Raw genomic sequence first — 18,011 nt, forward strand, 5'->3', positions numbered from 1 at the left:
ATCTATTAAATATAATTCTTTCTTTAGTCCTAGTAATATAACTATCAAACCTTAGAGTAAACTTAATTTGTTAGGTGAATGACCCATGTGTCTCATCTGCTTGGCTTTTTCACACTTGCAGAGATGTGTGAATCATCATTACACATTATTAATTGGAATGATGGACAGGTTGCCGCTCCCTCCAGATTCATTGTCTGCTCAAGCACTTGCTCTGCTTTATTGTCACCTATGGAATGCAGACTGACTGGCCAGAGTGATTAGTACACTGACTTAATTTGTGTGCTCCTCCCAAGAAGACTGGCAGACATTAGGTTTCAGGTTTTTTTTTAATAGCCCTCTAAAAAAAATACAATTAAACAAGTTGTGAGTTGATGGGTACTGAATGTATCCGAGGGGGACCATTGTCTATAATTGCACAAGAAGGTGAACAGATGATACGATAAAATGATCAACCCCAAACATTCATTGATGGACATGATTTCCCCTTTTTAGTTGGGATGGGGGGGGGGTTATTATTATTTTCCTACTCAGTTTGCTCCCAACCTCAGCTCTCATAGGTTTTCATTTCAGCACAGCCTACTGGAATCCCGTCCCCAGGAATGTACTTTTCCTCTGCCAAGAACAAACACGCAAAGCAGAAACGCTCCTTCTTCCATTGTGTACCATCTGGGAGCTGGATTTTCTAGCTTCTGGAAAGTCACAGCTCCTGTCAGTCAGGGGAGATGGGGATATGCACTTTGCTCCTCTGATGCCATGCTCTGCCCAGATTTCTCTCAATAAATATTTGCAAGGCAGTTCAAAAAGCTCTATGTCCGTTCTCCACGGTTGGAGTACTTGAGATTAATAGAATTAAAGTCTCTTTAAATCCTGAAGAAAGAGCTCAGAGAAGACAGAAACTGTTTTTTTCTTTAACACCATGTGAGTCATAGAATGTTAGTTTGGGTGTTAGATACATCATAGCATCTAAGCCAAAAAGACAGCTGTAGAATGAGTGGCAGGTTAACAAAGACTGGAAAAAAATAATGCAGAAAAAGCACTAGATTAACGTTGAGAAGGTAGAAAAAAGTCTTCAAAATTTCAATATTGCCAACAAGATTTTATTACAAATCTTGTAGTATGTGGTGGTTTTTATTCTGAAAGCTCCAGCTGTGGAATCCAAAGATGACAAAATAATATCCACTTTCATTTTTAATTAAAACATTCCTAGCCCCCATGGGAAAAAGCTTGAAAACATGACTAAAGGGTATCCCTGGGAAATCAAAATGGAAAAATAAAGAACTCAAATCTTTTATTTTATTTTATTTTAGCATTTCCCCCCACCATGACTTATACCCAATTTCTATGCTCTATTGGCCTTTCACCTCTAAATGTTTCTGCCTGGTGGCAGAAACAGACAAAGAACCATTCAGCTGAAAAAGAACTATAGATGTTTCAGAACTGCAGCCATTCTATTTTGGCAGCAATTCATAATCAGAATTTTCTGATTATGTCCCGTGTCACATTAAAACCCATAAACTAGAATGTGCACATGCTGATCTATATAATAAACTCTCTCCTCTGGATCTCATTTACTGAGGTCAACTTTCTTACATACTGCCTCTTCAATAAAGAAATACCATAGTAAAGCAAACTGCAATTAGGGGGAAAAAAAAAAAAGAACTTCCAGCCAGTCAGCTTATCCAATGAGTGTGGAGAGACAGAAGGGCTTTTCCCTAGACCCACAGAATCAGTAAGTCCCATCTCTTTGCTTGATCCCCTCCTAATTAAAATCAGCCAAACTAACCTCCAATCACAGTTATAAACTTGCCTTTTTTTCTGAATATCCTAAATCCTGACTTTCTTTGGCTCTTCACCAAGATAAACTGTAATTCGGTGTTCACTCCTATAGTTTGACACACAGGTGATAACAACAGCATCGTGAGACAGAGGAGCACGACACACCCCAACATTTGTCACCTATAGATAACAAATAGGATTCTTTATCAATGAAGCTTCAAAGCTTCTGCAGCAGAAAAGAAGAAAACACCATGATATAACAATCGGGAACAGAAAATCTTAAGCAGATAGAGTCTCCATGGGGACCTTTTCAAAGAGAAAATATATTTCATTTGTGGAACTATGTACCGTAGTCCAACCATTAAACACTTATACAAGCCTTTCAGAAACTAACAGATGTTCCTTTTATGAGCAAAGACAAGTGCCATTCGGCCTTTTTAGACACCTATAAAAATTCAGATAACTTTAACCTATTTAAATAGCTGCCTGAAAATGTTATTAATGCACTCTGTTACAATGCGATCCTGTTTCCTTCACAAAAAGACTGACTCATATAATGGATTTTTACACACACTAAGGTGCATGTTGCTAATGTCTTCCTCTTGATTAGTAAAAAAAGAAAACCTGTTGTACTGACCAGAGCAGAACAGAAAGATCTCTGCAGGTTTTAACACAGTGTGTCAGCATGCAGAGATCCTGTCTCAAAATGATCTGTGGAAGCTTTAATGATTTACTCAGTGTAAACTGACAGACTGAACTACAGAACCTGCCCAGAATCAATTCCGTGTCTCAGACCCTGGCTTCAGCCATAGGTGACAGTAAATTTTAAATTTTAATCTTGGCAACAAATGAATATTTTACATCATCACAAGAAGAGCACACCTATAAAAAGTACAATCTTTGCAGAAGAAGAGCCCAGGTCTATGACAGGTACCGTTTATTAAAATGGGGCTTCACTGATAGAGCCAAATTCAGGGAAATTTATACAGCCCCTGCTGACTCTTCCTGACTCTCACCGGTGCCATCAGCTTCTCAGTTTCTGGCACGCTGAATTCATACACAAATGAAGTTACGCATGCATTTGATACTACAATCTTATGCATAATAGTTCTTGTAGGAATATCATTACTAAACCACCTACACAAGATGTTGAATTTTGTGATGGTTGTGATTTTTTTGTTGCTTGTTTGCTCTTTTTTCCAAAGAAGCTGCAAAAATAGCATGAACCTAGATTGTTACCTCAGGCATTCTGCAGAGCAATATGCCAAAGCACCCACATACTGAGTATTTGCAAATTTTAACTTTGGGATTGACTATGTGCCAGTCTCGCTTCAGCTGTGGGCATTTGATCCTGCACCAAAATCGCTGTTGACCTTTTCTGGTATTTATGATGTCGGTATGGATTTTTATCATTGTTTGAGCTCCTGACACAAAGCAAATATCTTCTATAGCATGTTTTTATTCATGCGAAGTATGAATATGGGAATCTCAGTCTTCCTATCAAGCTTGCCATTTCTCCTTGGATGCGTGGTTAATAGAGGTAGGTGATTCTGCCTTATTGCCTTTGTGAGCTTTCCAGAGAAGGCTTACTTGCACAGATGAACACTAATTGAAGCTTATATTCTCTGGATGACTTAATCTACAAGTAGAGTTATTTGAAATACACTAGTTATGTACTACTCAGTCGCTACTGTTTAAAAGTACTTAAAATATTCACCATATCAGCTGGCTGGATTGTGAGACCTACATATAGTAGTAGGACATCACTGGTCAATATAGCCTCTGAGTTAGGACATACACGTAGAAATACTATAATGCTCTTAGATGTGGCATTCAACTTAATAGAGAGTCCCCCAACACTGATCTCCACAGGGATTATTCAGATCTCATTTGTGGGTCTCAGATGCGACTCACACATAGCGATAGCCTAAAGGAACCAAGCAGACACACAAATTGTCACCTGACACTAGGTAAATCACAAAGATCATCTCTTTCTTTGTATAGATACAGCACCCAGGACAAAGAAGCTGTGATCATGACTGGAACTGCATCCTGTAACAGAAGTAATTATGATGACTGTTATAGTCAGATCCCAAATACCATTTACAATGAATTCTCTTAAGAATCCATATATAAAAATAAAGTAAAAATCAGAAGTTTGGAAAAAAAGAACCCATATTTCAATATCAGGAGCTTGGGTGAGCAAGAATAGTAAAACAATTAGCTGATATGGCCTTTAAACGAATTTTTAGATTGATGGCAGAGAGCATAGCTTTGGACTGGTTCTTTTCTCAGAAGAATTCACACAATTTCTGCAATGAAAGTATATTGGTTACACTAATCCTTGCTGTCTGAAACACTTTGCAGCACTTCATCCAAGAATGCATATGATCTACAGTCCCACTCTTCTGCCCTTAGGCTAGATTGCTTTCTCAAGTTTAGAACTGTCAAAATCTAGTGAAAGATGAATAGAAAACATAATCAGTGTCAACTGAGTCACAGAAAACATGTATGACAGGTTATCTTCACCAGACTGGCTGCAGACTCACACCTTTGAAGTCAATATTTTGGAGGTGTATATCTGTCCTAGAGAAACAGACAGGTTATCTTTGGGAGAGCAAGAAAGAATGAGGCTAAAGCAGAAATGTCCGAATCCTAGCTGAAAAGGAAAATATTGAAATTTAAGTTACTGGTTCCCAAAGATATATTTATGCATAGAGATTGAAGTTTTCATATAAAAGGAATAATTATACAACCCACAGTAACTGCTAAGAGACATTTTTTAATGTTACATAGCTTGAGAGACACTGTTTCAAGCTACCAAAGAGAGGTGTGAATTTCTCCCAAAGCCTAAGGTTGCCACTTCAAAGAAGAGACTTTCAAATAAAATCACGTATGTACAGCCCTAATTTATGCACTCAGTTACAGAATAGTTGGATCATTTATTGTAAGGGCGTAGGCAAAGAGCTTATCAGAAAAGGGCAGAAGAGCAATAATTTACAAAGGAATCTTACTCCCTTTTTTCCATCTACAGAGCGAATGTAATAGTAGCTTTACCACCTAAAATATTAAGTCACTATGTAAGGGTCTGATCTTTTCAGCAACTCTTAAGATGACAGGAAGAAGAACCTTTGCAGAACAAGGATACTGGGTATTGCAGGTGCTATCTAAAACATACTGTGGGCCTTTCTGCACAGCAAATTGGACCTGGTTAAATTGCAAGACAATCCTAAATCTGAGTTTCTTCCAAGTGCGGTGTCCTAGAAAAAAGGAATCTGAGCTGCTGGTCTCTCTTCATCACTATTATTGTTGGGAAGAGAAGTCTTGCTGGTCACAGAAAGAATCACAGACTGTAGGACCTTCTCTCTCTTTATCTGTGTGGCTGTAAATTGGAAGAGGCTGTGCTGGACTGTCTTAGAATCATAGTCTTATCAGTTATCCCGCAGGAAGCCACAGAAGAAAGCTCTTGTCTTTTCTGCACTGATGTGAAAAATTCTTCTATTTGCTCAAACAACATCCAGGTGCAAGCAGGTTTACAACGACTACTTCTAGCAAACAATTGGGTGTTTGAACATTTCTAGAAGGAGGGCCTGTGGTTCTAAAGCTGCTCTCCAAACTGGGGTTGGGTATAGTGTTAGGTTCCTTTGGAGAGTAGAACTTTCTTTCATAGGAGTTTCATTTATCTTCTGTTTAAGTAATTTTTCAACAAACACACCAGATTGCCCCAAAGAAATCTTCATAAACTTACTTAGGACTTCTGAGGGAGAAACAAGGAGGGAACTAAAACGCTAGTTTAAACACAGATCCTTTAGGGCAATATTTGGGGCTAATGACAAAGAAACATCCTTCGAATCTTTTGTAATGCTGGCAGGAGAAAGAGAAAGACAAATTGATAATCACCATATGATCTAAACCAATCTTTTACAAAACAGTAAAAGAGCAACAGTATCTGTCCAGTGTACTTGCCCTTGCTTTCCAGGATGATCCATTTCTGTTGAGTATTCGCCTAATGGGACTGCACCCTGTGATACTCACTGGAGAACAAGCTTGTGCTTAGAAACTCTTATTCCTCTCTCCTACTCAACATTTAGGATCTACTAATTTGGGCGTATATGCCTTCCAAAGTCCTCTCCCACCTTGCTGAACTCCTGGGGCTATGGGATTGTGCCATTAATTCTTTCTTTGTGCATGACCATCTGGGAGATGAGCAGATGTAGACACTGACCAATTTATTGTCAGGATTTAAAAATTGTGGAGAAGCAGGTGGTCAGCTGCAATTAAAAAGACAGACCGGACAACTTACAAAATCTTACATTTGGGAGTTGTGATACATATGTTATGAAGCCTGGCAGTAGCACAGGAATTCTGTCTCCATGTGTAAGTTAGAGCTTTTCACAGCTCTGATCATCTGAACAACCTTGCCTGGCTGTACAGAGACTACCTTACACCAACTTTTTTACTTCCAAGAATTATCCTTCTCCATGTTTCCTTATTTCTGTCTGTATTTTTCTCAGTCTTAGGCCTGCCTCTGCTCCAAATTCCTTTTTTTATGAATACCTTTTATTCTTTCCCCAGTAAAAAGCAAGGGACCTTCACTGAAGCTATGGCAGAAAATATAAGTAAGGAGATGATCCCCCTCATTGTCTCAGTTCAGATTTTGCTGTCTTTGACCACGCAGTGCTCTGTGTGCCTAAATTCAGTTTATGCACATTTCTTTAACTGCTTCATCATGCTAATACACCATATTCAGTAAAATATTTCTATTAATGGGACAGTAGCAGTGAGACAGTACAATAGCATAGCATTACTCCCTATGCATATATTTGTTATGCTTATCAAGGTATACGTTTATATGAAACTCAAGATTCAGTGTGAGGAAAGGCTTGGTGAAGACGTTTGAACAATACCTGAAGAGGAGGAAAAACTCTATATTCCTTAATGAAGCAAGTGTATGAATGGTTCAATCAAGTAGGTAGGTAATTGCTTCTGGTCTAATGAAGGAACATCACTGCATCCAGAGAAGGGAAAAGAAACAAATGCACTGAGAAGCGACTACCAGTACCCAGTCCTTGACCGCAGAGCTGAAGATAATAGCTCCTGCCGGTTTAGTTTGTACCGGGAAAAGTAAAGAGGCCTTGTGGATTTCAGCATGGCATAAATACAGTAAATGTACTCTTTTTTTCTGTTACCTTTCTAACAGAGTGGTTTATTTTGGCTTCTGTAAATAAATGAACCCATTTGCTTAGGCTGACTTTGCTTGAGGTGATTTTAATAGAGCTGATGATACGCATCAAGGCTACACTTTTACAGGGCTGTAAACCTTCAAACCAGGGTACTGCAATGCCTCCACATTTACCAGCACTCCAATATATATTCTGAGGGCAAGAGGAGAACAATGGGTCACATCTCTGACTCTGAAAAGCTGGCAACACTGGAGCCTGGGACAATTAAATGGTTTTAGCAGTGTGTTAGCCAGGAAAGTGCTCTGGTTTGTGACAGGACAGTGGGGAACTTTCTTGCCATCATCTCCTTACACAGTAATTCTGAAAGCATCCAAACTATCAAGGAGTTTTTCAAGGAGCTGTGGGAAATGGGTACAGGTAGAGAAAACTACTTCAGGTGGATACTTCAAATCCAAACCCCTTTATCAACTCATGAAGAGGAGCAAGCATTAACTCATTTCTATTCACATGTACAAATCTGCCCCTTCATCCTCCTCCTCAAAGTATGATCCTAATTTCATTTATTTTCAGTGGAAAAGTTATAATGACATTAATAATTAGGTTTTATTAATAAAAAGTGATATAAAACAAATGCTTCCAAGTATTGAATACCAACAGGTGCTTGAATGGTTAAGTCACTACAGCATCCTCATAATTCTTTATCATCTACTGTATAGTCAAGCTTTCCCAAATAATTTGGCCAATAAAACAAACTACATAGATAACCAGTGCTGTCAATCATTCTGTATGCAACCCTGTTGAGGAAAGAGCTCACAAATAGAACAATTATATTCAAACACCAAAGAGTAAAAGAGTGAAAACATTCAGCCCTTTTACTCCCACTGTACTGTTTGCCTTACTATTTTCCCTCCCCGACAAAGAGTAAAAAAAAATTAGAATACCTTTGAACTTGTGAAAGACAGCCCATAGCTCAGCAATGTCAGTGGCAAATGTTATGTCTGTGTCGAGGACAATGACTCGCTCAAGATTGGAAGGTAGAGTCTTAGTCAGAACCAGCTTCATCAGCCCGTAAATCCCAGAGTAGTGTTTGTTGGGGATCCAAGACACTTCCGACTGGCAGGAAATGGGAAGTGGGAAAGAGGAAGAAAAAAAAATAATCATCATTAGAGAGAGAAACTCTTCCTGAGACTAGTTTTTTGTAATAGTGAACTATCTCTGAGTACCAGCAATACAACACCATAATATGCCAGGTGGAAACAGTCATCTAAAATCCTGCTTTTAAATTAACTTCAGAAACTCTGAAGTTTGCAAAGTTTCTGAAAGTTTGAAAAAAACCAAAACATTCGAGGCAGCCACTTTACACAATATAATTAAAATTAGTTGAGCCTTTCCTACCTGGTACAATCCATTCTGAGACATCCATGTATCCTGATAAAACTGAAATATATTTTTAATCCAAAAATTCAGGTGTATTGTACATTTCTCTCATTTTCAAATGAAACAAAACCTTTTGTGTTTGCCATTCCCAAAATTTTCTGACTTTGAAGTAGAAGTAACAAATATATTTTTTTCCATTTATTTTTGAAGTTTGGAGGTCGGAATTGCAAAATAACAGTCACTTGTAACAGTGAACCAAACAACTGCAAAAAAATCATTTTTTAGAAACTGAATTTTTTTCTGAAGCCTTACATCTTTAAGTATAACTAGTGACATCACAGACATGCCCAAAAAGTGAAGAAAGTGGGAGAACATTTTTTACCCACAATTTTTTTGTTTGTTATATATTGAAGAGGCAAACCCAAACATTTACATTTCTTCAGTACGCTCTAACCAAAACATTTCTAGAGCTTCTAAAATAAGCTGGGAGACTAAACTCACTATTTCATTATGCTACTGGCACTAAGATGTTCCATGAGCTATGTTTCATTTTCTTTCTATGAAAGTTCTCAAATATCAAAAGTCTCTGTTGAAAGTGGGATATAGAAGTTTTCAAAATGTTCCTATTGCCCTGTTTGAAGCTCCTTTTGTTTAATGTTTTAAAGGGCGCGCATTACAATCCCCAGATTTTAAGTTTTCCTCTAAGTTATGCTCCCATTAACTTCAATTAGCATTTTATCTAGAAAGGACCCGAGTGAGACAGATTTCGGGATTTGTCATGGCCTGTTATACTTCAGAGAAAGTAGGCAGAAACTAAGTGCATTCATAAAACTGAGAATATTTATTCTGTTGTTTAACTGTCTCATATCTATTCACTGGCATTGTAAAGTTTATTACATGGAACAGCTTTTGCACAGAAAAGCTCATTTCCTCCAAAATCCTTCAAGAAAATCTTCCCATAATAGAACAGGTTCCTAAACTTTATTTGGAAGTTGGAAGAATGACTGAATAAAGGCTAATAATAGCTGCCCTGAGTGCATTTTTTTTTGACTATAAAGTAACAAAGCCTCTGCCAACGTAAGATGACCTGCTCTTTTCCATTTAAAATGTCCCCCAATTTTCTTCTGTATTCTCAGGGTTCCTGTACCAGTACAGAGCTTTCCCCCCGCCTAAGTTCATTTAAAAGATTAAGGGTTCTAGAGCAAAGCTTAAGGAGAAAGGCAAAATTCTAAGGGAAAAGGCAGGAAAAGCAGTTATCTTAAAACAATCCCCAAACAGAAAGTGTGAAGGCTTTTTGGTGGTTTTTTTTTTTGTTTTTTGAAAGGTATCTCATCCTGGTAATCCATTTGTATGTTTCCTTGTCTTCGCATATAATTAATATGTAATGACTTGCATGTACAGTCTGGCTGGCATTGTCACCTACACACATATATGCATTATGTACTTGTGCTCTCTATAGGATTTGCACTGTAGAATGCCAGAAGCAGAACAAGCAAGAAATCCTAGGACACTGGTATAAACACTAGAAAGAAATTAGAGAGTGAAGGAATACACAGTCTGCCATCCTGAAGCCTGATGTCTGAAAGTATCATTTTTTAAAATTAAAGGAGTTGAAGCTTGAACTATTAATTTGTTCAATATATATGAAGTTTTCTCTCATCTGATGCAGTGTTGACCAAGACATAAACAAGGTTTGTAATTAGTCCCCAGTATAATTTCTTCATGGCTTTGCTATTTTTGAGTAATATAACTATTCCAAATTTATGCCAAGGAAAACTCCTTACTCTACACAGCACTGTGAAGACTCACTCTCTCTTGGCATTACATACAGTCTTATTAAAAGAAATACAAGAACACTATGGTTGAATAGGTGCTTAGCAGTTAAGAAGTGCCAGTTTGGGATAATTAAGGTGGCCTCAGCTCAAACTCTTGCAAAATTCTGCAACCTCCAAGCTGTCCACTTTGATATATCTGGTAACATTTAGCCATTTCATTTATCTAAATATTGTCTAAATATTTTCTGTAAGTCTTAATCCATTTTTTTTTCCTCTAGTGTAGTTATAATGGCCCATATATGAAACATTTGTGAATTATTTGCTTTACAAGCTAGGGTAGAGTTGCCTTCAGATAACAAATATTCCTAGAAGATATGGCAGGAACATAAAAAAACAGTTAGTAAAAGAGGAAAGTGACACAAAATAGTGTGACATACTTTGCCACATGTATAATACTCAGTTCAGCAGAAAGAGCACACCTCAGATCTCTAGCTCTCAAGATCTGGATTTTTGTTCATGAGAAGAGAGTAAAGAAAGGCATTTAGCTGGTGCTGACAGCGACTCTTTTAAGTAAGCTAAGTGAAATAATATCTTCTCACTAAAGATCTTTCACCAGAACCTTCTTTATTCTTTCCATAAATGAGGCTGAAAATACACTAAAATACCTAAATTATTTGGTGCTTCTGGCTATGGATATTGAAATTCCATGCCCATGAGTCCGCATGCTATACACAACTGATCCCTCTGGTAGATGCCAGAGAAGCAGGAGCAAAATCCAGTGATACTTGACCAGCGAGTTGTCTTCCCTAACTATGTTCCGACTATCTCTGGGAAAACTGGCTAAAACATGGTGGCTGTACACAGCCCAGCTCAGCTTAACCACAGTTCTTACTACTGTATAAACGTTCATTAGAAGTAAGAGTGCCATTTTTAAGGAGAAAAGTCTAATACAGACATACAGTTCAAAATCAAACTTCCCTGTTTCTCTGTTTGTGAATGAAGTGTACAGTGACTACATTCCCAAGTATTTAGGTATTTGTATTCTTAAAAACACATTGAGATGACAGAGCACAACTCTTCTACCAAGTCATCACGAATATTCAGCCAGACTTCGACTCTTATACTGCACTTTTTCAGGAAACGGTAGTGATTAATTTTTTTTCCCTAAGTATGCTAATTTCCCTCCCCCAACCAGGTGATGGGGGAAATTTGCCCAGGCTGCTCAGTTGAATACTGACTGCTCTGTAGCTGTAAGTGAAATCTGTACATGGGCAGGTATCTTAAGCCTCTTTGCAAATGATGAAGACTTGGTCTTGTAGACTTAGCAGAGAGCAAACTGAAAGATGAAAAAAACCATGAACAGAATGACAGTGAGAACAGTAACCAACAGGAAAGGACAAACAACTTATGGGTGCCTGTATCATGGCCAGAGAAATTTTACAGTGATACCTCCCCCATATACACTTCCATCCTCTGGCAATTTGCACCAGATTTTGGAGCTAGAGGTGGCTTTTTTTTTTTTCCTTAACAGCTTTTAATGGATTTTTCATCTGTGAATTTGTTGATTTTTTAACTCCTTTAGGATTTTAGCAACCACAACATCCTGCAGCAAAGAGTGCCACAGCTTATTTAAAACTCCTATTTGTTTGGACCTGTCTATCTACCGATTTAATTTGGGTCACATCTTGTTTTCATAGAACTACCAGAACGGCAAACCTGCCTCCCTGAGTAGTTGTGGCTTATTCAAAACCCATCACCCAACACATAAAGTTAGGATTCTTTTTTCTCATGTGACTTTGCATTTACTAACAGCTGCCACCTGATCCTCATTGGGATAAAGACAAAGAAAACAGCTCTTAGAAAGATGGAAGGGGAAAGCAGGGTGCAGGGATGGGTGCCAGTCATGAGCATGAATGTGGAAAAGAACAGGGCAAGTGCTCTGGTTGAACAAGGAGAAAAACGCAGTTTGAAGTTACATGCCAGGATGAGAGTTAGTTTTGTATTTGCTAAAAGCCCAATTAATTAAATTCAATTATTACTACATTTCTGTTTTAACCTCATGTTTTCAAAGGTCATCAGTCTTACTGGCTAAGATACTTTGTTTGCAAATATGATGTTGCTGCACTCACCCTTCTCTTTGTCACATTACTAAAATTATGATAAGTAGAGCAATAAGGTGAAGCACAAGAAAAGAAATAACGTATTTGCTGTCTTACCTTAGTGCTGGTTTATGTATACACAAACTGGAGCATATAAACAGTAACAAGCACAGAAGCAGAGGAAAGCCAGACTAAGATTCTCTAGGACTGTACATGTTTCTCTCATTACTTACTGTTTTCCCTTAACTACTGGAGGTCGATAGAAAACTTAACAACCTGGCTTGCTATGTGCTTCTTGGACTGGGAGGGGGCATATGACAGTATCATTAAACAAAGCACTCAAGAGTTTTAGCTAGACAACTACATAAACATGAGACTGCATTTCCTTTCCACATGCAGCCCAGTTAACCAGATCCGATTACCACCCTGCCAGGAGAAAATCTATCCTGACTTTTCCTGATGAACAGGTTGCAGTCCATACAGCATCATGGAATGGTAAAGGTTAGAAGGGACCTCTGGAGGTCAACTGGTCCAACCTCCCTGCTCAGGCACGGCCACCTAGAGCAGGTTTCCCAGGACCATGTCCAGATGACTTTTGATTATCTCCAAGGACAAAGACTCCACAATCTCCCAGGGCAACCTGTCACCCTCACAGTAATAAGGTGTTTCCTGACGTTCAGAGGGAATCTTCTGTGTTTCAGTTTGTGTTCATTGCTCCTTGTGCTGTCACTGGGCACCACTGAAAGAGTCTTTGCACCCTCCTTTCAGGTATTTATATATATTTATGAGATCCACCCTGAGCCTTCTCTTCTCCAGGATAAACCGTTCCAGCACTTTCCTTATATGTGAGATGCTCCAGCCCCTTCATTGTCTTTGTGGCCCTTGGCTGGACTCTCTCCACTATGTCCCTGTTTCTCTCGTGCTGAGAAGCCCAGAACTGGACCCAGCACGCCAGGTGTGACCTTACCAGTGCTGAGTCAAGGGGAAAGATCACCTCCCTTGACCTGCTGGCAATACTTTGTTGAAGGCAGCCAACGTTACCATTAGCCGCCTTTGTTGCCAGGGCACATTGCTGGCTCATGTTCAGCCTGGTGTCCACCAGGACTCACAGGTCCTTTTCTGCCAAGCTGCTTTTCAGTTGTGTGGCCACCAACATATACTGGTGCATGGCTAAGTTTCCAGGTGCAAGCCTTTGCACTTCTCCTTGTTGAACTTCACAAGGTTCCTGTCAGACCCTCTTTGTCTGTTAAATAATATTTTTTTCCATTTTCTTAACAGAATTCCTCACTGTCCCACAGAATATATAGCACTGTAGCACTCCCTGAGCTTCCTGTTCAGTATGGTAAGATGAGGGAAGCTGGCTGATGAAGTGTTTCCCTGGCAGCGTGTCCTTAAACACTTTACACTGGAAAAATGCAACCTTCAATACTGTATTGATTTTCTCAGTACATTCACTGCATCTTCATAGATATGCTTGGAAAAAAAAAAATCAATCAAAATAATCGTCAGCTATGACATGATATCCCCATCCCCACTCCAAATAAAAGACACCCTTTCTGTTCAGCTGACTTCACAAAAGCACCACTAAGGCCAGTATCTTGCAAGAGCTTGAAGGTCAGATTGGCTGGGTTGGTGCACCAGTCTGAGAAACAGTAAGTCTGGATGCAGAAGGTGTCACTTATGTGCACCCCTCTCAGACGTGGGCTAATAAATGGGATCAGATAGACCAAAATCCCACTGCCACCCAGACTTAATGGCTGCAGATTCACTGTGGAGGGCAAATAGCCAGCAACAGATAGGAGTCAGGAACCAGAAAAGGCTGGGAAAAGTTGAAAAGGCAATCTGTAAGTAATTCTGCCTCCTTGGAGCTTTCATGCCAGGCTTGGTATAGAAAATATACTGATTGAAATAAAGAGAAACGTGAATTAAGCTTTGTAATGAATGACATGATGGAAGCCTGGATTTATAAAAGTATTCAGCCTCTACTTGCATCTGTGGTGCCAACTTCAACATGACTTTAACAGTCAGGTGATAAAACTAACTTCAGGATCTTAAACAAAAACAAACAAAAAAACAAAAACAAAGCTTCCAGGCCACAGTACAATCATAAAGAGTGTTGTAGATCTACACAAATTGTATCTGAATTGTTCTGAGCTGTATCTGCCACTGATCTGAAAAACACTGCAAGAACTTACAGCTGGAAGGCTCTCTGTGAAGGAAGACCATCCAAACACTTTGGTAGCTGCTGGCTTCAGGCAGCCCTTACAAATGGCCCAGGCATGGGAACCAGCCCTGGAAATTCTGATGTGTGAATTAGATAACAATAAAAACTGGTATTTCCTCAGATTGCATAAATAACTTCCTAGACACAGTTGATAACTTGTTTGCACAGCTTTTTCATTACTTGTTTAGTGCTTTACTGCTTCTATGAACACTAGAAGTAGCAAGACTTTTTTTTTTTTAATCATGTGACCTTCATTTAAGACAAAGCTAATAGAACTGGGGCTTTCATGTTGCTTCTAAACCGAAGGAAAATACTGTCACCATTTTAATGACATATTATTACATTTTTCTGCAAAACAAAGCATAAAAAGAGGGAGAAAACAAACAGTATCATATTGCTAGCACAGGACAGGAATGTTTCTTGATGCAGTTTTTCTTATCACTGTCTTTTAATTTCACAGAGGGAGAACTTCATCCTCCTGTGAATTTTTGCCATACCTCTTCTCATATTCATGAAAATTGAGTCACAGCAGCACTAGCCCAGATCAGGGTTAGTTTCAGGATAATCTTTCCCATTTCATATTGACCATACCTCACAAAACCTAAATCCTTTGCAGGGACATCTGGCTGATCCCCTTTCTCACTCTCTTGTTTCCGGGCAAGCAATATCAACATCTTGTTTCAGAGACTGGGTTAACTGAATCATTGAGAAACGAGTGGGGAATAGCAGGTTAATGTTTAAATATGTGTAACATTCGTGCCTGTCTTAAGCCAACTGTATTTCTTTTTTACAGATAATAATAAGAAAAAAAAAGAATCAAAAGAGAGAGAGACTAATTCTGAGTGACCAAAGAGCCTGGAAGGAAGAAGGTGACTATCACCTGTAATAGTTTCTTCAGGAGGAATGCCAAAAGGAATCTCCTTGGATCTCACCTTCGGAAAATCACTGCCTTTGCTCCATCCTTGTCAGGTATCCAGCAAACATTAACAGAAGAGCCTTATTTAAACAAAAACAGACTCTTCTGTTAATGTGTGCTGGATAACTTATAACTTCAACCTTGAATTTAATTTTTTCCTGGGTGATTCACAGGTTTCAATTATACTGATATTCCCCTCCCTCCCCAGCAGGTCCTTACTATTTATATGAATGGTTGTCAAGGAAACCAGGAATCCAGCAAAGATAGGGAACTTTTCTAGATTCAGAATTCTGGTGCCTGAGTACTAAAAAAAATAATAATAATGCACTCTGAGAAACAACTGTAAGGAGACGGGAATTTATACATTTTTGCTAAAATTATTTTTCAATTTCTGTTGGTCTTTGCTGCTATTGTTCTTACTCATCACAGAAGCACTGGTGACTTTAATAGAATTCTGCCTCATCTCTTGCTTTATGAACAGATGATATCTTCCACACATACATGCAACAAGTCTGGATACAAATAGCAGTGAGCAAAAAGGTTGAGATAGAAATGGATGATTATCTGAACCTCTGGGTCCTGGATAATGTAGAGCAAATGCAGAAACCGTGGAGCAAGTCACAACTGGAAAGGAAGATTAGATATTAAAAAGGTAGAACAAACAAAACCTCCCAAATCAGTATCAGCATACAGCAAAGGAGAATAACTGTAAATTAATTCTCATCTCTGTAGCAAAGTCTGTGACATAGTCTGACTGATGCTGATGCTCGTTTTTCTTTTTTTCCCTTCTTTTTTTCCCAAATCTCTCACCAATACACACATATACGCAAAGGGCAGACAAGTGGGAAAAAACTGATTTAAGGATGCTTCTTCAAAATAACTTCCTTAATAACAAAATTAACTGAGGGGACCAAGAGTTAAGCCATGCTCTGTGGCTGGAGCCAACATGCTTTATACGGATGAAACTGCATTCTGTTACATAAAGTAAAATGATTTTTTTTCCTCTGCCATTTAAGTAACAGGATATTCAGCCATACAGCTTCTTCAGAAAAGAAACGACCAAATAGTAATTCACGTCTTGAGATCTTTGAGGATTATCTCCCTCCCTTTATGTCTTTGGCTGGCTTTCCTCCACAAGGTTTCCATTCCTCCCTCCTTCCTTAGCCCCACCAAACTCAGATGGCCAGTTTCCATTTGACTCCAAGTTCTTTTCTTTAATCTCATCTGAAACATTCTTCATTTTCTCCTGTTTCTTGCTATCTCCAAAACGCTGAATGCCCTCTTTGTGTTTCTCTATTCATTTGTGCAAGATGAGACTGCAGAAGAGAAACGTCTGTCCAGTCTCAGTGATGTTTCTTGTTCCTTTGGGGCTTTTGGCCTCAACACCAGCTGTTTTTCAGTGTGGCAGTCAAGGATAGAGGACCTACAGGAGTCAGAGCACCCTGAGAGAGGTCAGGAAGAATAAACCAAACACCAGCCTCCCAGTCCTACCTCTCCAGCAGAGGCAAAAATGCAAGTCTTCCCTAGAAGATAAGATAAAGCCTTTCTTTTTTTTTTTTCTTCCTGTCAGTGAACAAGTGAAAAGAGGCACACAAGCTGGACTAGATAAAATGGCAGAAAGCCAGATCTTTATGCTGAAAGCTGACTGACAGGTAGATCTGGCTAGAATTTGGCTAGTGGTTATAAGAAATTCATGGCTGCCTTTCTCACTTCATCGGTATAGAAAAATAAGATCAATTGCACGCTTTAATTGCTAGTGAACTCACTCAACAAAGCTCTTTGTAGTAATCCATCAGGGAAGATACAAATCCATGAAAATATTATCATTGCCAGCTTTTTAATTTTAGTAACTATGCAAATACATGCACATTAGCTGCAGCCATTATATGTTCTGGCAAATTTCCATGCAGCTCTTGGGGTCAAAGTCCAGAGGCATCCAATCTGTATTTTGCACAATGTAAGGATATTAAACAGGTGTCATCAAGATGCACTGTCCAGAATAAAAAGCAACACCATCTCCTGTATAAACACATGTTATGTTGGATAGACAATAGCTTCAGCTCAGTGGCAAAAATGTATCTGAAGTGGGATTTTTTTCACTACTGGAATTTGTGCAAGAGTCCTTTTTATAAGGATGATGAAAGAAGGTAGTAGAACACTTACAGTGACTATTATTAACCAAGTAACGCCCGGCAGGAGACTGCGGATCTCAAATATTAGTTGTCATGTACAAAAAAACCCCAAAAAACAGAAATACTGAGGGAAGGACTTCTTCCCCTTTTAAGACTGAAAGATCTAGTCCTGTTTGTATCCAAAACAAAACAGAATGAAATGTACTTCAATGCAACAACTAGAGTTGCAGAAGGTGATTTTTGGAAAGGATGTGGGAATACAGCTTTCACCAGATCTCTGACATACTAATAGTAAGTCAAAACACTGCAAATACATAGAAGAAAAAAATTTTCATTCTTCTATTCAGAAGGAAATCGCTAGCTACTGTCCGGCATCTCACCAGTAAAATCACCTTTCTCCAGACCTAAGCACTTACTGTTTCTACCTTCAGAGCAAAAATAGTGAAACTTCAACAGCTGAAAATGCTGCACTGAGAAAGAGGCCATTAGTGGGTGGAACACACATCCAGCTGGTGGAATAAATGCCATA

At 38.8% G+C, this 18,011-nt stretch overlaps 1 protein-coding gene across 1 annotated transcript in view; it reads right to left on the reverse strand.

Annotated features, from left to right (window-relative positions):
* Nucleotides 1–18,011, reverse strand: part of LARGE (like-glycosyltransferase) — a 281,053-nt gene that overhangs the window by 99,726 nt on the left and 163,316 nt on the right. The window contains exon 7 of the mRNA XM_014963960.1: nucleotides 7,901–8,072. Within this exon, the coding sequence (XP_014819446.1) occupies nucleotides 7,901–8,072 (172 nt within the window). The remainder of the gene's footprint in view (nucleotides 1–7,900; nucleotides 8,073–18,011) is intronic.

The sequence above is a fragment of the Calidris pugnax genome, unplaced genomic scaffold, assembly GCF_001431845.1.
Source record: "Calidris pugnax isolate Ruff unplaced genomic scaffold, ASM143184v1 scaffold44, whole genome shotgun sequence".
NCBI lineage: Eukaryota > Metazoa > Chordata > Aves > Charadriiformes > Scolopacidae > Calidris > Calidris pugnax.